Here is a 16994-nt window from a genome sequence, read left to right as displayed (position 1 = left end):
TGCTACCACCAGCCTTCATATAAAACTATTTATTCATAAATATTTTCCAAAATGAAAATAGGTTTACCAAAAAATGTCCCTCACTGGGGAGAGGAGGGGGCGGCCCTCACCCCCAGGCCCCCAGGGTGGGGCTGAGAGGAAGAGAAAACCTCCCGGCCTCCTCCCTGCTTCCTGGGGGAGGGGGTGCCCTGTGGCTTGGGCCCCCCCCAGTCTTCAGGGCAGGGCCCTCACCTGGGCAGGGGATCAGCATGCGGGGAGGGGTGGGGCAGGGCCAGTGTCACTGGAGGTCCCTGTCCTCCAGGTAGCGGTACTCGAAAGTGAAGCCTTCCTTCTTCCGCTGGCCCCACTTCTCGTAGTCAAAGTAGATGTAGGTGCCCTGGCCAGGGAGAAGGCGCTCGGTAAGGAGGCCATGGTGGGCTGGGCCTGGGCCAGACTGGCAGACACAGGACAGTTTGGAAGGCGTAGGGGTGGCGGTGCCAGGCCAACTGTCCATGTGTGGGCCTCACTTGCCCTGCCCATGTCTTCTGCCCATGTTAGCGAGTAGAGTGGGGGCTGCAGCTCTGGGCTTCCTGGCCGGGGCTGGCTGCATTTGTAGGGCCTCGCTTATGTCAGTATGAGCCACAGAGCATGGATTTCTAGACAACAGGGTATCGTGTGGTGATGCACTAACAAGGGGCCCAGGCCCATGCAGAAAGCCTGCACCAGGGCGGGTGCAGGGTCCAAGGAACCCGCATTCCAGGAGGAGAGGGCACACCATTTCTCTGATGCTCATCGTGCGTGGCACTGGTCCTCACACGTTATAAACTAATTTAATCCATAGAACAATTCATGACCCACTTCACAAACAAGAAAACACAGAGGCTCCAGTGATACCCTCGGCCCCCAGGCTGAGCTTGGCTGAGCCCAGGGCAGTGGTCTTGGGCTGAGGGCAGTTCTAGTAGGCTAACTGCTGGGACACAGGCCACTCAAATACAGCCTGCCCTGTGGACACCAGTGAGCCCTGCTCTGGGAGGCAGGAAGGAGTTATACAGTGGAGCCCAGTGCAGCTCTGGGGGGGAGTGATGTCTTGGTTTGGACTCAGGAGCCGGAGCTAGACGAGAGTGAGGGCTGCAGGCAGTTAGAGGAAGGGTGAATGGCAGGGGGAAGCCAGCCACACCTGGCAGGGCTCTCACCTGCTCAAACTCATCAGTGATGGTCTTGGGCTCCTCGTGCCTCTGGAACCACATCATGTACTTAGTGTGGAACCGCCATGACTGCTTCTTTAGGGCCTTGGCTGCCAGGTACTGTGCCTTGGTTCCCTGTGGGAGGGAGGACAGGGTCAGGGGGGAGGGGAGGCCCAGCTGAAATGGGGCCAGGGGACAGGGATGGGCAGAACAGGGCTGGACCCAGGCTCCAGCCACAGACCACAGTTGGGCAGGACGATCCACGTGGAGATCGTGTTGGGGCGGAACATACCACTGTTGGCCAGAAGAAAATGAGACAGGAGGTGGCAAATTGCTTTCAGAGAAGGAAGAGAAACTAATGCATGATGAGAGTTCAGGGAGCTGAGAGGAAATGGTTGAGGATACTTATAAAAGGGGGCCGGGTTCCCCAGGTATTTAGAAAGGCCTGAGTGCCTGCTTCAGAGCAGGGGGACATCCTGGACCAAAGGGCCTTCCTGGGGTGAGCTGGGGCCCAGGACTATGCCAGTGAGTCCCCATGTGGATGGGGGCCTGTGGCAGAGGCCAGCCTCAGCCTAGGCAGTGAACACTCCTGGGCTAGATGGAGCAGGGACCCAGGGCTGGGAGAGGGAGGGGTACAGTCCCAGGGGCCGCAGTGGGACACCCACCTCACCCCTTCAGCCCGAGGGGGAACGGCAGCAGTGGCGGCGGAGCCGGGGGGCCTGAGGCTGCCCCGGGGGCCCTGCTGTACCTCCAGATAGTAGAAGATGAAGAAGAGCGTCTCGGTTGACAGGCGCTGGTAGAACTCCACTGTGTCCGAGTGGGGGGGTGGCATCTGGTGGTGGTAGGGGGGCGTCGGGCAGGGGTTCCGGGGGAGGTACTGCCTGTGAACAGTGGAGGGTTGGTGCCAGGTGCCCCCTGGTTCCTGCCCTGACTGAGCTTGGGAGATCGCCAGAGGGCACCCCCTGCAGGGAGCCCTAGCCCTGTGTTGGGCTGGCTCACCGGATGCGCTCGGAGTCAGAGGGGTGGGGCATGTGGTGCCAGGCAGCCTCCTCCATGGCCTGCTGGTATAGCTGCTCCTTGGTGAGGGGCACGGGCCCCAGCGGGCACACACCCAGCGACAGTGGGATGTTCACTTCTGACAGCTGCAGGGGTGGCTGGGCTGAGGTGGGCGGCGCTGACGTGCTGCTCAGGATGATGTCTGCAGGGGGAGCGGGGCAGGGCCCCTCGAGGATGAGGGTGGGATAGGGACCAGCCCCGCCTGTCCAGATTGCACCCCCCACCAACCCTGGACCCTTACCTCGCTCCGTCAGGTGTAATGTGGGCACTGGGTCCTCGATACCGGAACTGATGGCCGCCCTTTCTGCCATGGACTTGAGGGAACTCAGAGGTTCGGGGGCCTGTGGGGAGGTAAGGACGGGCCTGGCCTCAGGCTTACAACAGGCTCCTCTGCCAGGCCCTGGACACTTGTCTGCCCTGCTGTGAGGGCCATGTTTCAGGCAAGATGTCCACTAACATCAAAGCACTGCAGTGACCCCGCGTGCAGCTCCGCAAGCCCGAGTTCATGGGGAAAAGATGGCAGAGACGGCAGGATCCCAACAAGCCAGCATGGGCACTGCACCGCTGTGGGACAAGAAAACCCAGCACTCCAAGTGGGCTGTCGCTCTAGACTCGAGCACAAAAGCTCAGGGACAGCATCCAGGTTCTGAGTCCAAGCTCCAGGACTGGCACACCCGTAAAAGCCAGGCTGGGAAGAAGACGGAATGCTGGGCTACCCCAGCACAGCCATTGTCACACACTCCTTGGGGTCCCTGGGGCCCCGCAGGCTGGGCCCAGCCTCGCTAAGGAGGTGGCCATAAGCTGGAGCGGTCATGTCCCATCCCACTCCACCTGCCACAGCCTTTTCCAAGGACTGATCTTGTCCCGTTCCCATCTGGGAGAGGCTCCCACCACTACCAGGCCACTCTTAGCACTGCATATTCTCTAGTTTGTTGGTCGTGGGGCTTGAACACTGGACCTGGGCAATGTGCCTGAGCTGAGCTCAAGGCTAAAGCTCTATCACTTGAGCTACAGTGCCACTCCAGTTTTCTGGTGGTTAAGTCTCACAGATTTTTCCCAGGCTGGCTTTGAATCGTGATCCTCAGATCTTCTGAGTAGCTAGGATTAGGGGTGTGAGCCACTGGTGCCCAGCTACAGATTCTTTTTGAGCCTCTCAGCTGCGATTTCCTTTTCTAGCAAGGTGCATAGATTCCATTTCCAGCCCATGGTGCCTCTACAATCGGAATGCTTTGTCTAGGCCAAAACCAGTTCTGTGAGGACTCGCTTGGGGACTTGAGGGCTGGTCTGGCAAAGGATCCAGTACAGCAGGGGTGTTACGATGACCCCTGCTCTCCAGATGAAGGCAGGCAGGCACAGCAAACACCAGCACAAGTATATGGACAGCCCAGGCAGACTCAGCACACTACCCAATAGCTTGGCACTGCATAACAGACACTGCTCTCTCCTTGCTGAGTCCCACCTGCCTTCTGACTATCCATACAGATTAGCACCCTCCCACAACTCCTGTCCTCCCCAACTTCAGCTTCACCCTAACAATTACCCTAAGACCCTTCCTGAAGGCCTGTCTTCCAAGTCAGGAGGGAATGGCCCTTGGAGGCCAGCCAGCTAGCTTCTGAAGGCAGAAACACTCAGCTACACAGCAAAGCTGGGCCGTGTTCTCAATGGAAATGGCTTCTTAGGACAAGGACAGTGGCAAAGGAGGAAAGAGGAGAAAACATGGGTATCTCCTGGTAGGACCAAGTAAGGCTAGAGACTTTGTGCCTCAGAAGAGATGAAGACACATTCAGGGAAAATAAGCAAGCCAGGTCATAAAACAAGATGGTTCCAGACAGCAGAGACCAGAGAGCAAAGGCAGTGCAGCCTCTGGAGGAAGGTGAATGTATGGGTGGCTGAGGAAGAGCGAGAGAAAGGAGAGAAGAGGCAGAAAGCCAGAGAAACTTGACTCAAGGGAGGAAGGGGAGGAGGAGGTAGAGGCAATAAGAGGTGTGGGAGGAAGGGTTCAAAGCCTTGAGCAAAGACTGAAGAGCCAAAGCAGGGCCTGGGGTCTCCTGAGGCATCAGAGCTCACCTTGACCTCCGGGGCGGTGCTGAACTGTGGAGGACCATTGAGCAGAGCACCCGCTGTCTTGGCCTCACTGAAGCTGGGCGTTGGCGAGCTGGGGGCATTCACGGGCAGCGGCACCAGGAGGCTGGGTCCTCCAGAGTTGTTCCCTGAGCCTGGGGCCACGCTCCCAGCCCCGGTAGGGGCTGATGCACTGGGCTCCTTGCTGGGGAAAGAATGGAGGTCCCTGAGGGCGGGTGGGCAGGAGATGCCACAGAAGACAGGACCATAGGACCAAGGGGAAGCTGAGGCTCACAGCTGGGGCAGTGGCTTTTCCAGGAAAAAGGACCACGAATCTCTGGGGTTTTGTCCTCAATAACGCTGCATGTGGAGGTGGGAATCCGCCAGCCAGAGGGTGAGGCAAGATGGTGGAGGGTGCAACAGTGTAGTCACAAAACAAGCAGCCTTGAGTAGGCACCTCAGGGCAGCTGGGCCAGGGCAGCAGATTCTCCACCCAGCTTTCTTTTGGAAATGGATGGGCATGCTAAGGGGAGTTTTGAAGTGTGAAGTGACGAGAAGGACTTAGGGTCACTTCACTTTAAAAAGTGGATGGCCCTTTCTGTGGGAGTGGGGAGGCCTCTGGGCAAGGAACAGAAACAATGAGGGCCGGTGGGCTTTCTCCTGGGGTCCACTTAGAAGAGATGGCCAGAGTGGGAAGCTAATGGAGGTGTGTCCAAGGTGGAAGACAGCCGCCAACAGCCCTGCCTGGCAAGATGAGACACTCACGAGGTGCTGGGAGGTGGATTGTGGGGGCCTGCAGGGGGCCCCAGGGCCTGGCTGCTAGCACTGTTGCCCCCGCTGCTGCTGAGGGCTACCTCCGCAGGGCTGTCGGCCACGACTGAGCTGTAACCTGGGGAAAAGGAGCACGTGAGAAGGACAGCCTGTGGATCCTGTTGTGTGCCCCTGGCCCATGTCCCTCCTTGTCCCCTTGTCCTGGGCCTTCTGCCCTGCCCTGCCCCCTGCACCACCCCCACCTCTACTTACTGGTGGCGCCATTCTGCTTGCCAGAGCCTCCACCTGTGCCACTGTTGCTGCTGCCTCCACTCCCGGCACCACCTCCACCACCTGCCCCACTTGGCTGGGCGCTGGGGGGCCGGGGCTGGGCAGTGTTGGGGCCACTGGCAGTGGGCGGAGCCACAGCCTGGGCATAGGGGGCAGGGGTCCCCGAGCTGTGGCTGGGAGCCGGACTGGCCTTGGGGCCCAGAGCACTGGGGGGCGCTGCAGGGCTGGAGGCCCCATTGTTGCCGGGGGTGGTACTCAAGGCAGCAGTGGCAGGCGGGGGGCCAGAGGGGTAGGTAGGTGGCACAGCTGGGGACTGGGGGTGCTGGTTGCTGTGGACAGACTTGGAGCCATTTTTGGCTGGAGACTGCGAAGCGGAGAGACAGAAGGTTAGGACTCTAGGCCACCAGCCCCTGTCCTGGCCTCAGGCACCATCAGCCTTGGCCCCCATCTTCTGGAGGTCTCTCTCACCTTCTCAGCCTGCTCTTGTGCCTGCCTCATGACCCCCCCACCCCCGCCCCAAACATGGGCCTAACATATAACCCAGGCCAGGCAATGAAGGATTATTGAGAGGCCCCTAAGATTTTCTATGTGGGCCTGGTGGGAGCAGCCTAATGAAAGGGCCATGAAATGTCATCCAAGTCACAGATGGGCCACAAGTGACAGCACTCCAGAAACCAGGGGTGGCAGAGCCATGCCACATCTAGGAGTCCCTGCCTCAGTTTCTCCTTCCCCACAGCAGCCGCATGGAGGCCCACTCTGCCCCTGGCCTGGGCCAGCAGCATTCACAAGGGGGGAGAAGAATTCTGACAAGTGCCAAGGACTGTTGCCCCAGGAACTTGCCTTGCAACATTGGTGCAGCTCAGGTGCCCTCTGACTTAACACCCCTTCAGAGCTGGTCCACAAAGTCTAAGCCCTGAAGTCCCCAAGTCCCAAGCATGCCTCAGTCACACTTCTGAGCTTCCTGTCACACAGTGCCTGTGGCCTGCCACCACCTCTGGAGCACAGGACACAGGCCACCCCACAGAGTGACTGTCATCTGCTTGCCCTCAGGGCGGCACTGAGCCTAGCACAGAACCTTTAAGGACCACAGAATAAACAAGTGACAGGCCATGGATCCCAGGCTTGGACTCACCTGGCTGACTTCACTATCCGTGGACCGTCCCCTCTTCTTGTCGTCTTCAGAGTTCTCCTGGGGGGGGGGGGGGGTTTAGAAATGGAGCCTTGAAAGGCTTCCCCAGAAATGCCAATTCCTGGGGGGCCCAGAAACCCCCATTAGTCTGAACCTCTTAAGGACCTGGACCCAGCTAACCAACCAAGCTATTCAAACACCCAGCCTTAATTTATCTGAGCAACCACTTGACTCTGGCTCCCGTGTCTTCTGTGAACCAGCACTCTCTAAACCTCTAAAAAAATCTAGGACCCCTCCCAAGGGATCCAGCATTTAGATCCCTGCTTGAAAGCCCAGCTTTCCTGGCACCTCAGACACTTCCCACCTTCCACATTCAAGACCTATATGGGGTCTAAGCCTACATGTGACACCTATCAGCCCTGACACCCCAGAAAGCCTCAGCAGGTCCTGTTTATGCACCCCTAAACATGGCAGGAGGCCCTCACCGTGGTGCAGTTGGCTGGGCTGGGCGGGATGGGGGAGCTGGAGGTGGTGGAGGTGGGCGTGCTACTGGACTGGTTGAAGATCTCATCCTCCATGTGGCTGTGGCTGGGGGGAGAGGTGGCGACCAGCGCCTGTGCTGTGGAGGCAGGGCGGGTGTGCTGAGCTGGGGAAGGGGCAGGGGCAGCCGCTAGCCCCGCCCACTCCCCCACAGCATGGATGCCGCCCCGGGCCTCACGAATGTCCTCGAGGTCCAGGTCGTCATAGAGGAACTCGTTCTCTTCGAAGTCGGGGTCCTGGGACGAGTCAACGTAGTATTCGACGTCGTCCTTGATCTTGCGGATGGCGTCGACAAGGATGGAGTCATTGTCCAGCATGCGCAGGATGGTCTCCAGCATGCGCACATGGTAGCGGTGCTTCTCGATGTGCCGCTTTAAGCCCTCAATCCGGTCCTGCTTCTGCTGGCGAGCCCAGGGCCAGGCTCAGGGGCTGCACAGCACCTGCCTGGCCCTCCTGCCCCCACAGAACCTGTCCTCAGTCCCCGGTCCCCAACATGACCCACAGGCTCCACTCTGGCCCCTCCTGAGGCGGGGCAGTGTGGAGTGTGCCCACCCTCTGTCCCAGTGGGGACCAATATGAGGCTGCTCCCCACCCCCACATTGGTTTTGCCTCTGGACAGCTTGGGAATGGGGAAAAGACCCAGCTTATGACTCGCCCTCCATCTGCATCTCACTACATGCCAGCTACCTCTCTTCACTGAGACACCCCGCACTCAACCCTCCCTCTGCAACATGCCCCACACCGTCTTCCTTTAAGATAAAAACAGCAGTACCCAGGCTGGGAATGTGGCTTAGTGGTGGAGTGCTTGCCTAATATGCATGAAGCCCTGGGTTCAATTCTTCAGTACCACATAAACAGAAAAAGAGCCAGAAGGGGCACTGTGGCTCAAGTGGTAGAATGCCAGCCTTGAGCAAAAAGAAGCCAGGGACAGTGCTCAGGCCCTGAGTTCAAGCCCCAGGACAGGCAAAAAAAAGGGGGGGGGGGAAGCAAAAAATAGCAGTCCCCATTGGCAGGGAACTTTCTGTATTGTAATCATGAAAATCTTGGTCACCACTTGGCTCAAATTCAGAAGCCTATGAGGCCCCAATTCTCTCTAGGATTTCACACCTTAATTACTAAGAACTGTCATCTCTCCTTGGCTCCTAAACCCCTAGAACCCCGGCACACCTTCCACTTCATCCTCACCCCTAGCTTTCTTCCAAGCAGAGTTCATCTCCATCCCTTAGGCCTCACACCTACACTCCAAGAGCTGCAGAAGCCAGTAGCCAGGACTCCAGCATCTGGTTCTGGCCCAGATGAATGTTCTTTTCGGGCCACCACTTCTACTAGTTCCGTGTCCTGCCTTGCAGGCATTACCCTCTCTGAAGACCTGAGGCTCCTGGGGTGCTACACAGCTTTCCCTGTGCTGTCTTTCACACCCCACACTTACTCTGCATCCAAGCGTACCCTAAGTTTATCTTCCCCTAAATGATTCCTTGTTTTTTTTGTTTGTTTTTTGCTGGTTTTGGGGCTTGAACTTGGGCCTGGATGCTGTCCCCAAACTACTTTTGCTTAAGGTTATTTGCTCAACCACTTGAGCCACAATGCCACTTCCTGCTTTTTCTGAGTAGTTAATTGGAGATAAAGAGTCTCACAGACTTTCCTGTCTGGGATGGCTTTGATCCTCAGATCTCAGCCTCCCAGGGAGGGAGGCATGAGCCACTGGCGCCTGGCACAGCTCTTCTTTGTGGTGGCCCCAGTCATGTAGGTGCCCTAAGATCCTATCTTACCTCCTTTTTGCACTGCCTTTTGCACTGCCTTTTTGCACTGCCAATCACCCAAGTCCCAGACCCTGCCTTTCCAACTCTACCCCAGTCTCCTTATGCTCAGGACCCCAATACCCATGGCATCCAGTGTCTCCTGCTCACCAAGCGCCTCCACTACACCCCATCCCTGCCCCGCAGACACGGGCTCCCCCCACTCACATCCTTGTCGCCCTTCTTCTTGCGTGTCTGTACCGACAGTGATTCCACCTCACTCTCAAACTGGTCCACCTGCATGTTTAGGGTGTCTATGGTGTTCTGGGGGGCAGAGAGGAAGTGATTAACCAGGATTCTCATGGACATGGGTCAGAGCCCCTAAGCTCACCACCTTCTCTGTGATAACTCACCGTGAGCCACTGGCCAACTTCTTCCTTCTCCTTCTGGGCAGGGTCCACCTTCTGCGCCAGGCCCAGGCCCTCCTTGCTATAAGCTTTGGTCTTGGTCTCTCGTTCCACAACTTTGAACCGTTCCATTTGCTGGGGAGAGTGAAATTGGCAGAGGGTTGGGTTATCAAAGGCTGGAGGAGCTGAGAAGGGCCAGGGACATTTACACTGGAGCCTGCGGACCCTAGTTCTTAGGCTCTGTCCTTCCCTATTCCCAGGACTTTACCTGCCTCTAAGGTCCCAAGAATCTTGCCACCTTTCTACCCCTTAGCCCCGGCTCTGGGGACCTACCGTCTCGATGAGCTTGCGGTTATCGATGAGCTGCCTCTTGTCCTTGATCTCATTGGATGCCACCCATGTCTTGATCTGGTCCCTCAGCCGCTGCAGGTGTGTGCAGCAAAGTCAAGCCACAGATCTGAGGGTGGCCCCTCCCCCCGCCAGCAAGCTCTTCTCCCTGGGACCCAGCAGTCCACTCTCCCCGTCCCTCTGCCCACTGGACTTATTAGTCCAGCCCCAGCCCCCTCACTTGTAGCTTCTTAATCTCCTTCTTTAGGTCAGCCTCATACTTTTCTTTCTGGTTTGCGTTGGCTGCATTGTGGAGCTGAGGGATGGAGATTTTGCAGTTAGGGTAGGGATAGCTGCCATGGCCAAGGTCCAGTCTTTGCCTCTCTGGGGCCAAGGAGTCTGGGACCCCCTCCTCCCAAGCGGTCTTAGAGCTGCCTCCCTAAGGTCCTCAGTATCAGGACAAGTGGCCTGTCCTCTCCCTGGTCAATGTCCAGAGACCCTGAAGCTCTTCTGGTGTTCTTTCCCCTGCACACCCAGGTTTGCAGAGCCCATACCAGCCCCTATCCTGTACCTTCTGCCAAATATCTTCAAACTGCTCCACGCCCTCGGACACCTTCTTGAGGCAGCGATCAATCTCACCTGGCCAGGGAGGAAGGAAGACTGTTAGCATCCTGCCAAGGCGGCAAGAACCCAAGAGAAGTGCCCATGAGAGAAGGCTGTGGCTGTGTGCAGAGACCAGTTAGTCCAGTACCTTGGAGTTTGCGCTTGTCCGCCATCTTCCCTGCACTACAGACGCACTGTCTTCATACTCTCTTGGAGACGGACGCTGCTGGGAGAGATTAGAAGGCAATTATAAATAAACCCAGAGACACAGACATTGGGGAAAGTCATAGGGCTGGGAGGGAAGGGAAAACACATTTACCATCTGCTGACCGGGCCCGGGCCCAATCCTTTTACTTAACTGCCCAACACACAGTCTAGCCAACAGGACTCAGAGAGGTGGTTGAAACATCAAGATACAAACTTTCTGTGGCCTCAGAAGTAAACAATTCCTAGAACTTGTAGTATCTTTTCACTTAAAGCTATTTCAGTGTAGGATAAACTAATGAAGCACACAGGTGACTTCTGGGACAATGCATCAGCCCAGAAATCTCCCCTCCTATCCAGAGGGGTCCAGGAAGGTTACCAGCAAACACTCCAGGCCCGATACTATATACACACGCTGAGCTGAACACACTTTTATAGAGAGGCAGGGTGCCCTATACCTCTAAGAAACTTATTCCCCAGAGAACTCTTGAACCAGAAAGACGTGACATTTTTCTTTTCTTTTCTTTTCTTTTTTTTTTGCCAGTCCTGGGGCTTGAACTCGGGGCCTGAGCACAGCCCGTGGCTTTTTGCTCAAGGCTAGCACTCTACCTCTTGAGCCACAGTGCTACTTCCAGCTGTTTCTTTCCATCTATGTGGTGTTGAGGAATCCAACCCAAGCACTCTACCACTAAGCCAAATTCCCAACCCAGGACATGACATTTCTACAATCCAAACACCAAGAAAGGACACAATCAGTCGTCCCTGAAGGGGTTGAGAAAAGAAAGAAGTCTTAATGAAGACAAGCAGTGAGGAGGGAGCCAGTCTGCACACCCAGGAATTCTATCTCAACTGGACTGGTAATTTAGACCCAGAGAAACCTGAACCAGCAAGACAGGCACCCAAAATTTAAAAGAGGGGCTTCTTTACCTAGTGGGGCCTCAGGGCAAAAAGGAGCCACCAGGAAAACCACATCGCAGTCTAGGGAGGGTTACCCCAATTCTAAGCTGCCAGCAGAGGTTCTTTGAGATCCAAAATGTTCCCACTCTTTGGGCACAGGGCAGAGGTGTCACAGAGCAGCCTCAACAGTACAGGCAGGAACAGTCCCACCCGCAGGAGTAAGAGCCTCAAGGTAAGAGGGGTCCTCACCAATGAGAACGGCCCTGTCAACACAACACTGTGGGCTTTCCCACAGTGCCCGGATGGCCTCTGAGCACCTGCTGATGCACTATAGAGCTCTTTTTCTTTGGGACAAGGTCTTCCTACATACAGGCTAGCCTCGGTCCCTAAGTGCTAGAATTCCAGGCTTTTAGGTGTGCACCACCATGCCCAGCACAATTTTGTTTCATCCTATGTGGCTAGCAGCTCCAGCATGGGGCATGGGCTTTAGAATGTGAGGCTGAGGACAGGAATTGCTAACTGACTCCATGCCCCCTCCCCACCCTGGTTGGAGGTGGGTAAGATGGGAACTCTACTCAGTAAAAGGCCTGTCAGAAAAAGGGGCAGAACCCTCAGCCCAACATCAACAAACATTTCCAGGAAGGCAAGACAACCCTGGGAAAAGGAACCAGGAGGGAGTCAGTCCCCCAGAGGAGACTCAGATGGGTGGGGCAAGTACCTTTGATCTAGGGAGCTCACTGAAGGGCCTGGATACCAGCATCAGTTGTGCAAGCATCGTCACCAAGAGTGAGTCTTGGCTCTACCACTGAAAAGCCTCTTTTTTGCACTGGGGCTGGTATGTTAGACAAGAACCCCACAGAGGGGGCACAAATGGGTGCTCCAGCCTGCAAGAAGTTACCGCTGAGATTCACACCCCAAACAAGGGGACAATGAAGGGGTAGGGAGGAGTTAACATCCCAGGAGGCCACACAATGCAGTAGGAAAGAGAAGTCTAAGAGGAGGCAGAATAAGGTGCCAAAGAACAGGAAGGTACCATGGGCTATGCTTTAAATACCAAGGGGGGGCACACCTGTGTGAAGGCAATTATCTTCCCTCTCCAGAGAAAAGTCCCTCATCAAGGGGTTGCTGGCACCGGTAGATCTCCCATCAAAGGCTGAGAGTAGGGAGGCTAGTACTGGAGCCTTCAGATGGAGGCCCCATCTAGACCCTCCCTTCTCCAGGCCACTAGCATACTGCCCATCTGAGGTAGGCCAGCACCTTCAAGTTAGCATCTCAGGTGGAAGCAGCACAGCAGACCCAGAGGATCAACCAACCAAAAGCCCCCACCACTTCACCTCAGGGGACAAGACAACATCATACAGAGGCCTGAGGAGGGGCACAGACTTATTCATCTCGGGGCTGAGTGACCATACAAGGGTCTTGGGCATGGTATAAGGCACCTTTCTCCCAGGAGAGCTTCAACTCTATGTGAGGAGCTTGCCTAGCAGGGTTGGCACCACTGGGCACTGGGAGGCAGATGCGTTAGATCCTGGTCACTGCCCTGGAAGAGACTCATCACCAAAAGTGGGGAGGGGGGCTCAGAACTCGCATTTCCTCAGGATTCCTTAGTCCCAGAGAAGATGACTTCAGTGAAGCCAAGGAGCTCACCCGACCACAAAGAACCTTCAATGCAGTGAGAAATCACAAGGAACTAGGTGAGAAGCACTGGTTGGGGGCACCAATGATCAAGGGATCGCTCACAATATCCCAATGGGGACATAAAGAGAACATTGAAAACCAAGGAGGGGCATGCCAACTGCAGAGAAAGCTAGAACTCTATCCCTGGGAGTAGCAACACTAAGAAAGGAAGCCTTTCTAGGAAGAAAGCACCACTTCAGGGAGAACATCATCCCTTGCGATAGGAACCCGGGGTCTGGAAGCCTTAAGTCTCTATGTGGTGCCAGCAGGATGGACAGGTGCAAACTCTCATCCTTCATCTGCTAGTATTACAACTGGGCTTCAGGGATGGGACCATCCCATCTCGCCCAAGGGAAGTCCCTGACAAAATACAGCTGGAAATGGGGAGGATTCTCTGCCCCTGGAAAGACAACACCCCAAAAAGGGGATCGGACTCAAGCCACAACCCATGGAGTGAGGGGAAAGAGGGACCCCTTACCAAAAGGGCAGGGGTCACCTGGAAGAGGTGACAGTCCCTTAATGGAAAGGCAGCTACCGCTTAGAAAAACGGGTGGTTGTACTGCCGGTGAGACCAGCTCACCGAGGAGTGTGACGCCTGGATGGTGCCACCTAGACAGTAGACAGCCTGGATCCTTAGGACCTTGGGATGTTAAATGGCTCCAAGACACCAATTACTCATGGAGCTGACAGCACAGACTTGGTACGCGGGGGAGCGGGGGGCTGGCTTCCACCATGACCCCCTCGATACCCACTCACTCCAAAGTGGGGCGAGAGCTAAGGCCCGGGCAGCCCCAGACTGCGGGGTGGGAGCCGTACGCCAGGAAGCGCTGCAAACTTTAGCTCAGGCTCCAACTCAACAGAGGAGCTGCGGGTCTCGGGGAGTTCATCCGCCCCCGCTCGGCGCCGGGCCGACCCTCGGGTGCGGAGGGATCCGTAGCCACCTAGCGGGGTCCTGGAACCCTGGGGCAGGGCCGGGCCTGGCCCCCGGCCCCCCGCTCCTTCAGCCCGCCGGCTGCCGCCGAGGGGGCGGGCACCTGGCACCCGGGCCCCGCGCGCGGCCACGCGGGAAGCGGCGGCCGCTGGGGTCCCGCGCCGCCGGGCTCCGAGGCAGCGGCCCTGCCTGGGCGCGCGGCCTGATCGGGCCGGGTCGGGCCAGGCCGGAGGCCGGGTCGCGGCAGGCGGCGGGGCCTGGGCAGGGACCGGACGGGGGCGGCCGGCGGCGCCGGGGGAGGGAGGGGTTCGGCCCGGTTGAGCCTGACGCTCTCACCACAGGAACTGGCGCCGCCGCCGCCGCTGCCGCTGCCGCTGTTGCCGCCGCTGCCGCCGCCGCCGCTGCCGCCGCCGAGGAGCGTATCGCGACAGGCGGGGGAGGCGAGCGCCCGCCGCCTTCTTCTCGCGCCCCGGGCCCTGGCGCTATCGCGATAGCGGCGCGAAGCGGAAGTGGGGTGGGGGGGGAGCAGGCCCGGGGTTGTTCTGACGACGGGGGTCGGGGCTCAAGGGAGGCCGCGGGGTCTACCGATGGCTCCGCGGAAGCTGACCGGGCCCGGTCCAAGATGGCGGCGGCGGAGGAGGCCTCCCTCCTCTCTTCTCGTCTCTGGCGCCGACCCGCCCCCAAGCGCCAAATATAGGCCCGTCATTGCTCCCGCCGCACGTCGCTCCTCTCAGCCGCACGTGTGCTATTGGTTCTTCGCAAGGAGGAGGCCGGCCCCCTCGTCATGATTGGATAACTGCGGCAAGGCGCGGCGTTCGATTGGCCTCCCGCTCAGCCTTCTAGGATTGGCTTAGGTTTTCTTCTTCGCTCCTCCGCCTCCTCCCGCCTCAGGGCACAACACGCCAGCGCGAGGGCCCATGTGTCAATCAGGAGGCCTGGGTCGTGCTGATTGGACGTACCCGCCCCCTTCTCTAAAACCAATTGGTTAGGGGGAGGAGCCAGGCTGACCAGGGGCGGGAAGTCCTCCGTCAAGTTTGGAATCGTTTTTAATTGGCTATGAGGGTATATTCAGCCCTGAATCCATTGATTGGACTGAAAGAGGGTGAGATAAACGGAGAAAGGCTTGGGGAGCGGACGTTGAAAGCCGCGTACCTAATGGGAGACAGACAGGTGCCTTCAAAGCGAGGGCTCGAACTGAAGTCGTCGGCCAATCAGGACGGGCGCCGGGATGATAGGGCGGAGCTGTACAGGAAGGCCCCACCCCTTTCTCGCACGTCAGGCCAATGGCGTGGCGAGGGAGCAGCACCTGTTCGTGAAATGTGGGACGGGGCACAGGTGTGCGTCGCGGGAAGGTGCATCCTTCCGCATTCTTCGCGGTCGGGCCCCTCTGCAACCCGCTGAGCTCAGGCCAGACTGTTTTTCCACCCAACAGGTGTTTCTGTAATGCCCCCTCCTGTCTTTCGGAGGGAGAAAACTTTCCTGACTTACCTTGCTGAGACAAGCCCCGTTGGCTCAGATTTGCTTTTGCAATGTCTGCTGTCACTTTAATACTGAACGTTTGCATCTCTCTGGGTCTTTTAGGATGCAGGAAGCATTCCGTACCCTTTTTGTTTAATGAATAGATGGTGTACAAACAATGACTTGTGGGGGCTAGGAATATGGCTTAGCGGTAGAGTGCCTTGCATGAATGAAGCCGAGTTTGATTCCTCAGCACCACATAAACAGAAAAAGGCGGAAGTGGTGCGGTGGCCCAAGTGGTAGAGCGCTAGCCTTGAGCAAAAAGAAGCCAGGATAGTGTTCAGGCCCTGAGTTCGAACCCCAGGACTGGCAAGAAAAAAAAAAAAAGACTTGTGGTTGACAAGTTTGACAACTTGCAGGGCAAACTGGGAGGCATTGGCCTGGAGCAGGATCTGCTCCTCCTCTAGGTGGAGGAAAGAAAGATGAACTCAAGGTTGATGTGAAGCTGAGAATCTGAACTTGAACTGAGCCATTCAGTGCCTCATCAGAATCATGAGACAGGAGGAAGGAATGCTTATAAATACACATATTCCCAGAACTAGAGACTTGAGAGGCCTGGGGTTTGTATTTTTCTGAACCTCCCTGGTGGCTCCCATGCTTTCTTTTCTTTCTTTTTTTTTTTTTTTTTTTTTAGTAATCTAGAACTTTGCTATTCAAAATGTGGAGCCTGGATGCAACAATGTGTATTAGGCTTCTGAGGAATCCTCCAGGGATTTGCTGAACCATAGATTCTGATTCAGGATGTCCCAAATTATGCCTTTTCTAACAATATCATGCTGATTGCCCATACCTCACACTTGGAGCCCACAGAAAGGAGCACCGATCTCAGGCTTGACAGCACATTAGAATCACCTGGGAAGTTTTTGTTTTTGTTTTTAAAGACACCTAGGCTTAACACTAAACCAACTGAATCTCTAGCTGTAGGAACCAGGTATCAGTAACTTTTTTTTTGTCTTTGGGCTTGAAAGCTGAGCCTGGGCACTGTCCCTGGGCTCGTCAGTTCAAGGCTTGTGTTCTACCACTTGAGCCACAGCAACACTTCTGGCTTTCTGGTGGTTAGTTGGAGATAAGAATCTCATGGACTTTGTTGCCCAGGTTGGCTTTTGAACCCTGATCCTTAGATCTCAGCCTTCTGAGTAGCTAGGATTACAGGTGTGAGCCACCAGTGCCTAGCTCAGTAACTTTTTCTCCTTGAGCTGATTCCAAGCATCACACACAACGTGGCCTTTTTGTGTGTGTGTGTGTGTGTGTGTATGTATGTATATATATATATATATATATATATATTTTTTTTTTTTTTTGGCCAGTCCTAGGCCTTGAACTCAGGGCCTGAGCACTGTCCCTGGCTTCTTTTTTGCTCAAGGCTAGCACTCTGTCACTTGAGCCACAGCGCCACTTCTGGCCATTTTCTGTATATGTGGTGCTGAGGAATTGAACCCAGGGCCTCATGTATATGAGTCAAGCACTCTTGCCACTAGGCCATATTCCCAGCCCACAACGGGGCCTTTTTGGAACTCTGGTTCTCAAAAAGGTTGAATGTGAGGCATAAATATATCTGTGAACTTGTTTGTAACAAGCATTTCTGAGCACCATCTTAGCAAGAAAACAAAACTCTGGACTCAGTAATCATATGTTTTTATTTTTGGTGCTGGTACTGGGGCTTTTGGGCCCTGGGCACTGTCCCCCAGCTTTCTTTTTGCTCAA

At 56.2% G+C, this 16994-nt stretch overlaps 1 protein-coding gene across 5 annotated transcripts; it reads right to left on the bottom strand.

The window, feature by feature from the left end:
• Positions 1-8: 8 nt before the first annotated feature.
• Positions 9-14422, bottom strand: Cnot3 (CCR4-NOT transcription complex subunit 3). Of its 5 annotated transcripts, none has more exons than XM_048330183.1 (18): positions 14109-14422; positions 10212-10289; positions 10032-10099; positions 9702-9776; positions 9467-9556; positions 9140-9268; positions 8955-9050; positions 7169-7391; positions 6936-7069; positions 6454-6510; positions 5304-5685; positions 5046-5169; positions 4287-4485; positions 2461-2560; positions 2163-2361; positions 1912-2044; positions 1173-1298; positions 9-376 (listed from the first exon to the last, which is right to left on the bottom strand). In XM_048330183.1, the coding sequence occupies exons 2-18, from the start codon at positions 10234-10236 to the stop codon at positions 278-280; spliced, it is 2259 nt and encodes a 752-aa protein (XP_048186140.1). In that variant the 5' UTR covers positions 10237-10289; positions 14109-14422; the 3' UTR covers positions 9-277. The 5 variants fall into 5 exon arrangements, with proteins under 5 accessions (XP_048186140.1, XP_048186141.1, XP_048186142.1 ...); XM_048330184.1 differs by having other exon boundaries at positions 10212-10286; XM_048330185.1 differs by having other exon boundaries at positions 10212-10286; positions 14358-14377.
• Between the last annotated feature and the right edge of the window lie 2572 nt (positions 14423-16994).

This window comes from Perognathus longimembris, chromosome 20 (genome assembly GCF_023159225.1).
Source record: "Perognathus longimembris pacificus isolate PPM17 chromosome 20, ASM2315922v1, whole genome shotgun sequence".
Lineage (NCBI taxonomy): Eukaryota > Metazoa > Chordata > Mammalia > Rodentia > Heteromyidae > Perognathus > Perognathus longimembris.
This window is presented reverse-complemented; position numbering and strand designations above follow the sequence as displayed.

Excerpts from the sequence above, each read along its gene's own strand:
- Cnot3 (XM_048330183.1), bottom strand. The coding sequence starts at position 10,236 with ATGGCGGACAAGCGCAAACTCCAAG. Across the intron at positions 9,557-9,701 it reads AGGAGATTAAGAAGCTACAA|CGGCTGAGGGACCAGATCAA; the intron begins GTGAGGGGGCTG and ends ACACACCTGCAG. Across the intron at positions 5,170-5,303 it reads CAAGCAGAATGGCGCCACCA|GTTACAGCTCAGTCGTGGCC; the intron begins GTAAGTAGAGGT and ends CCTTTTCCCCAG.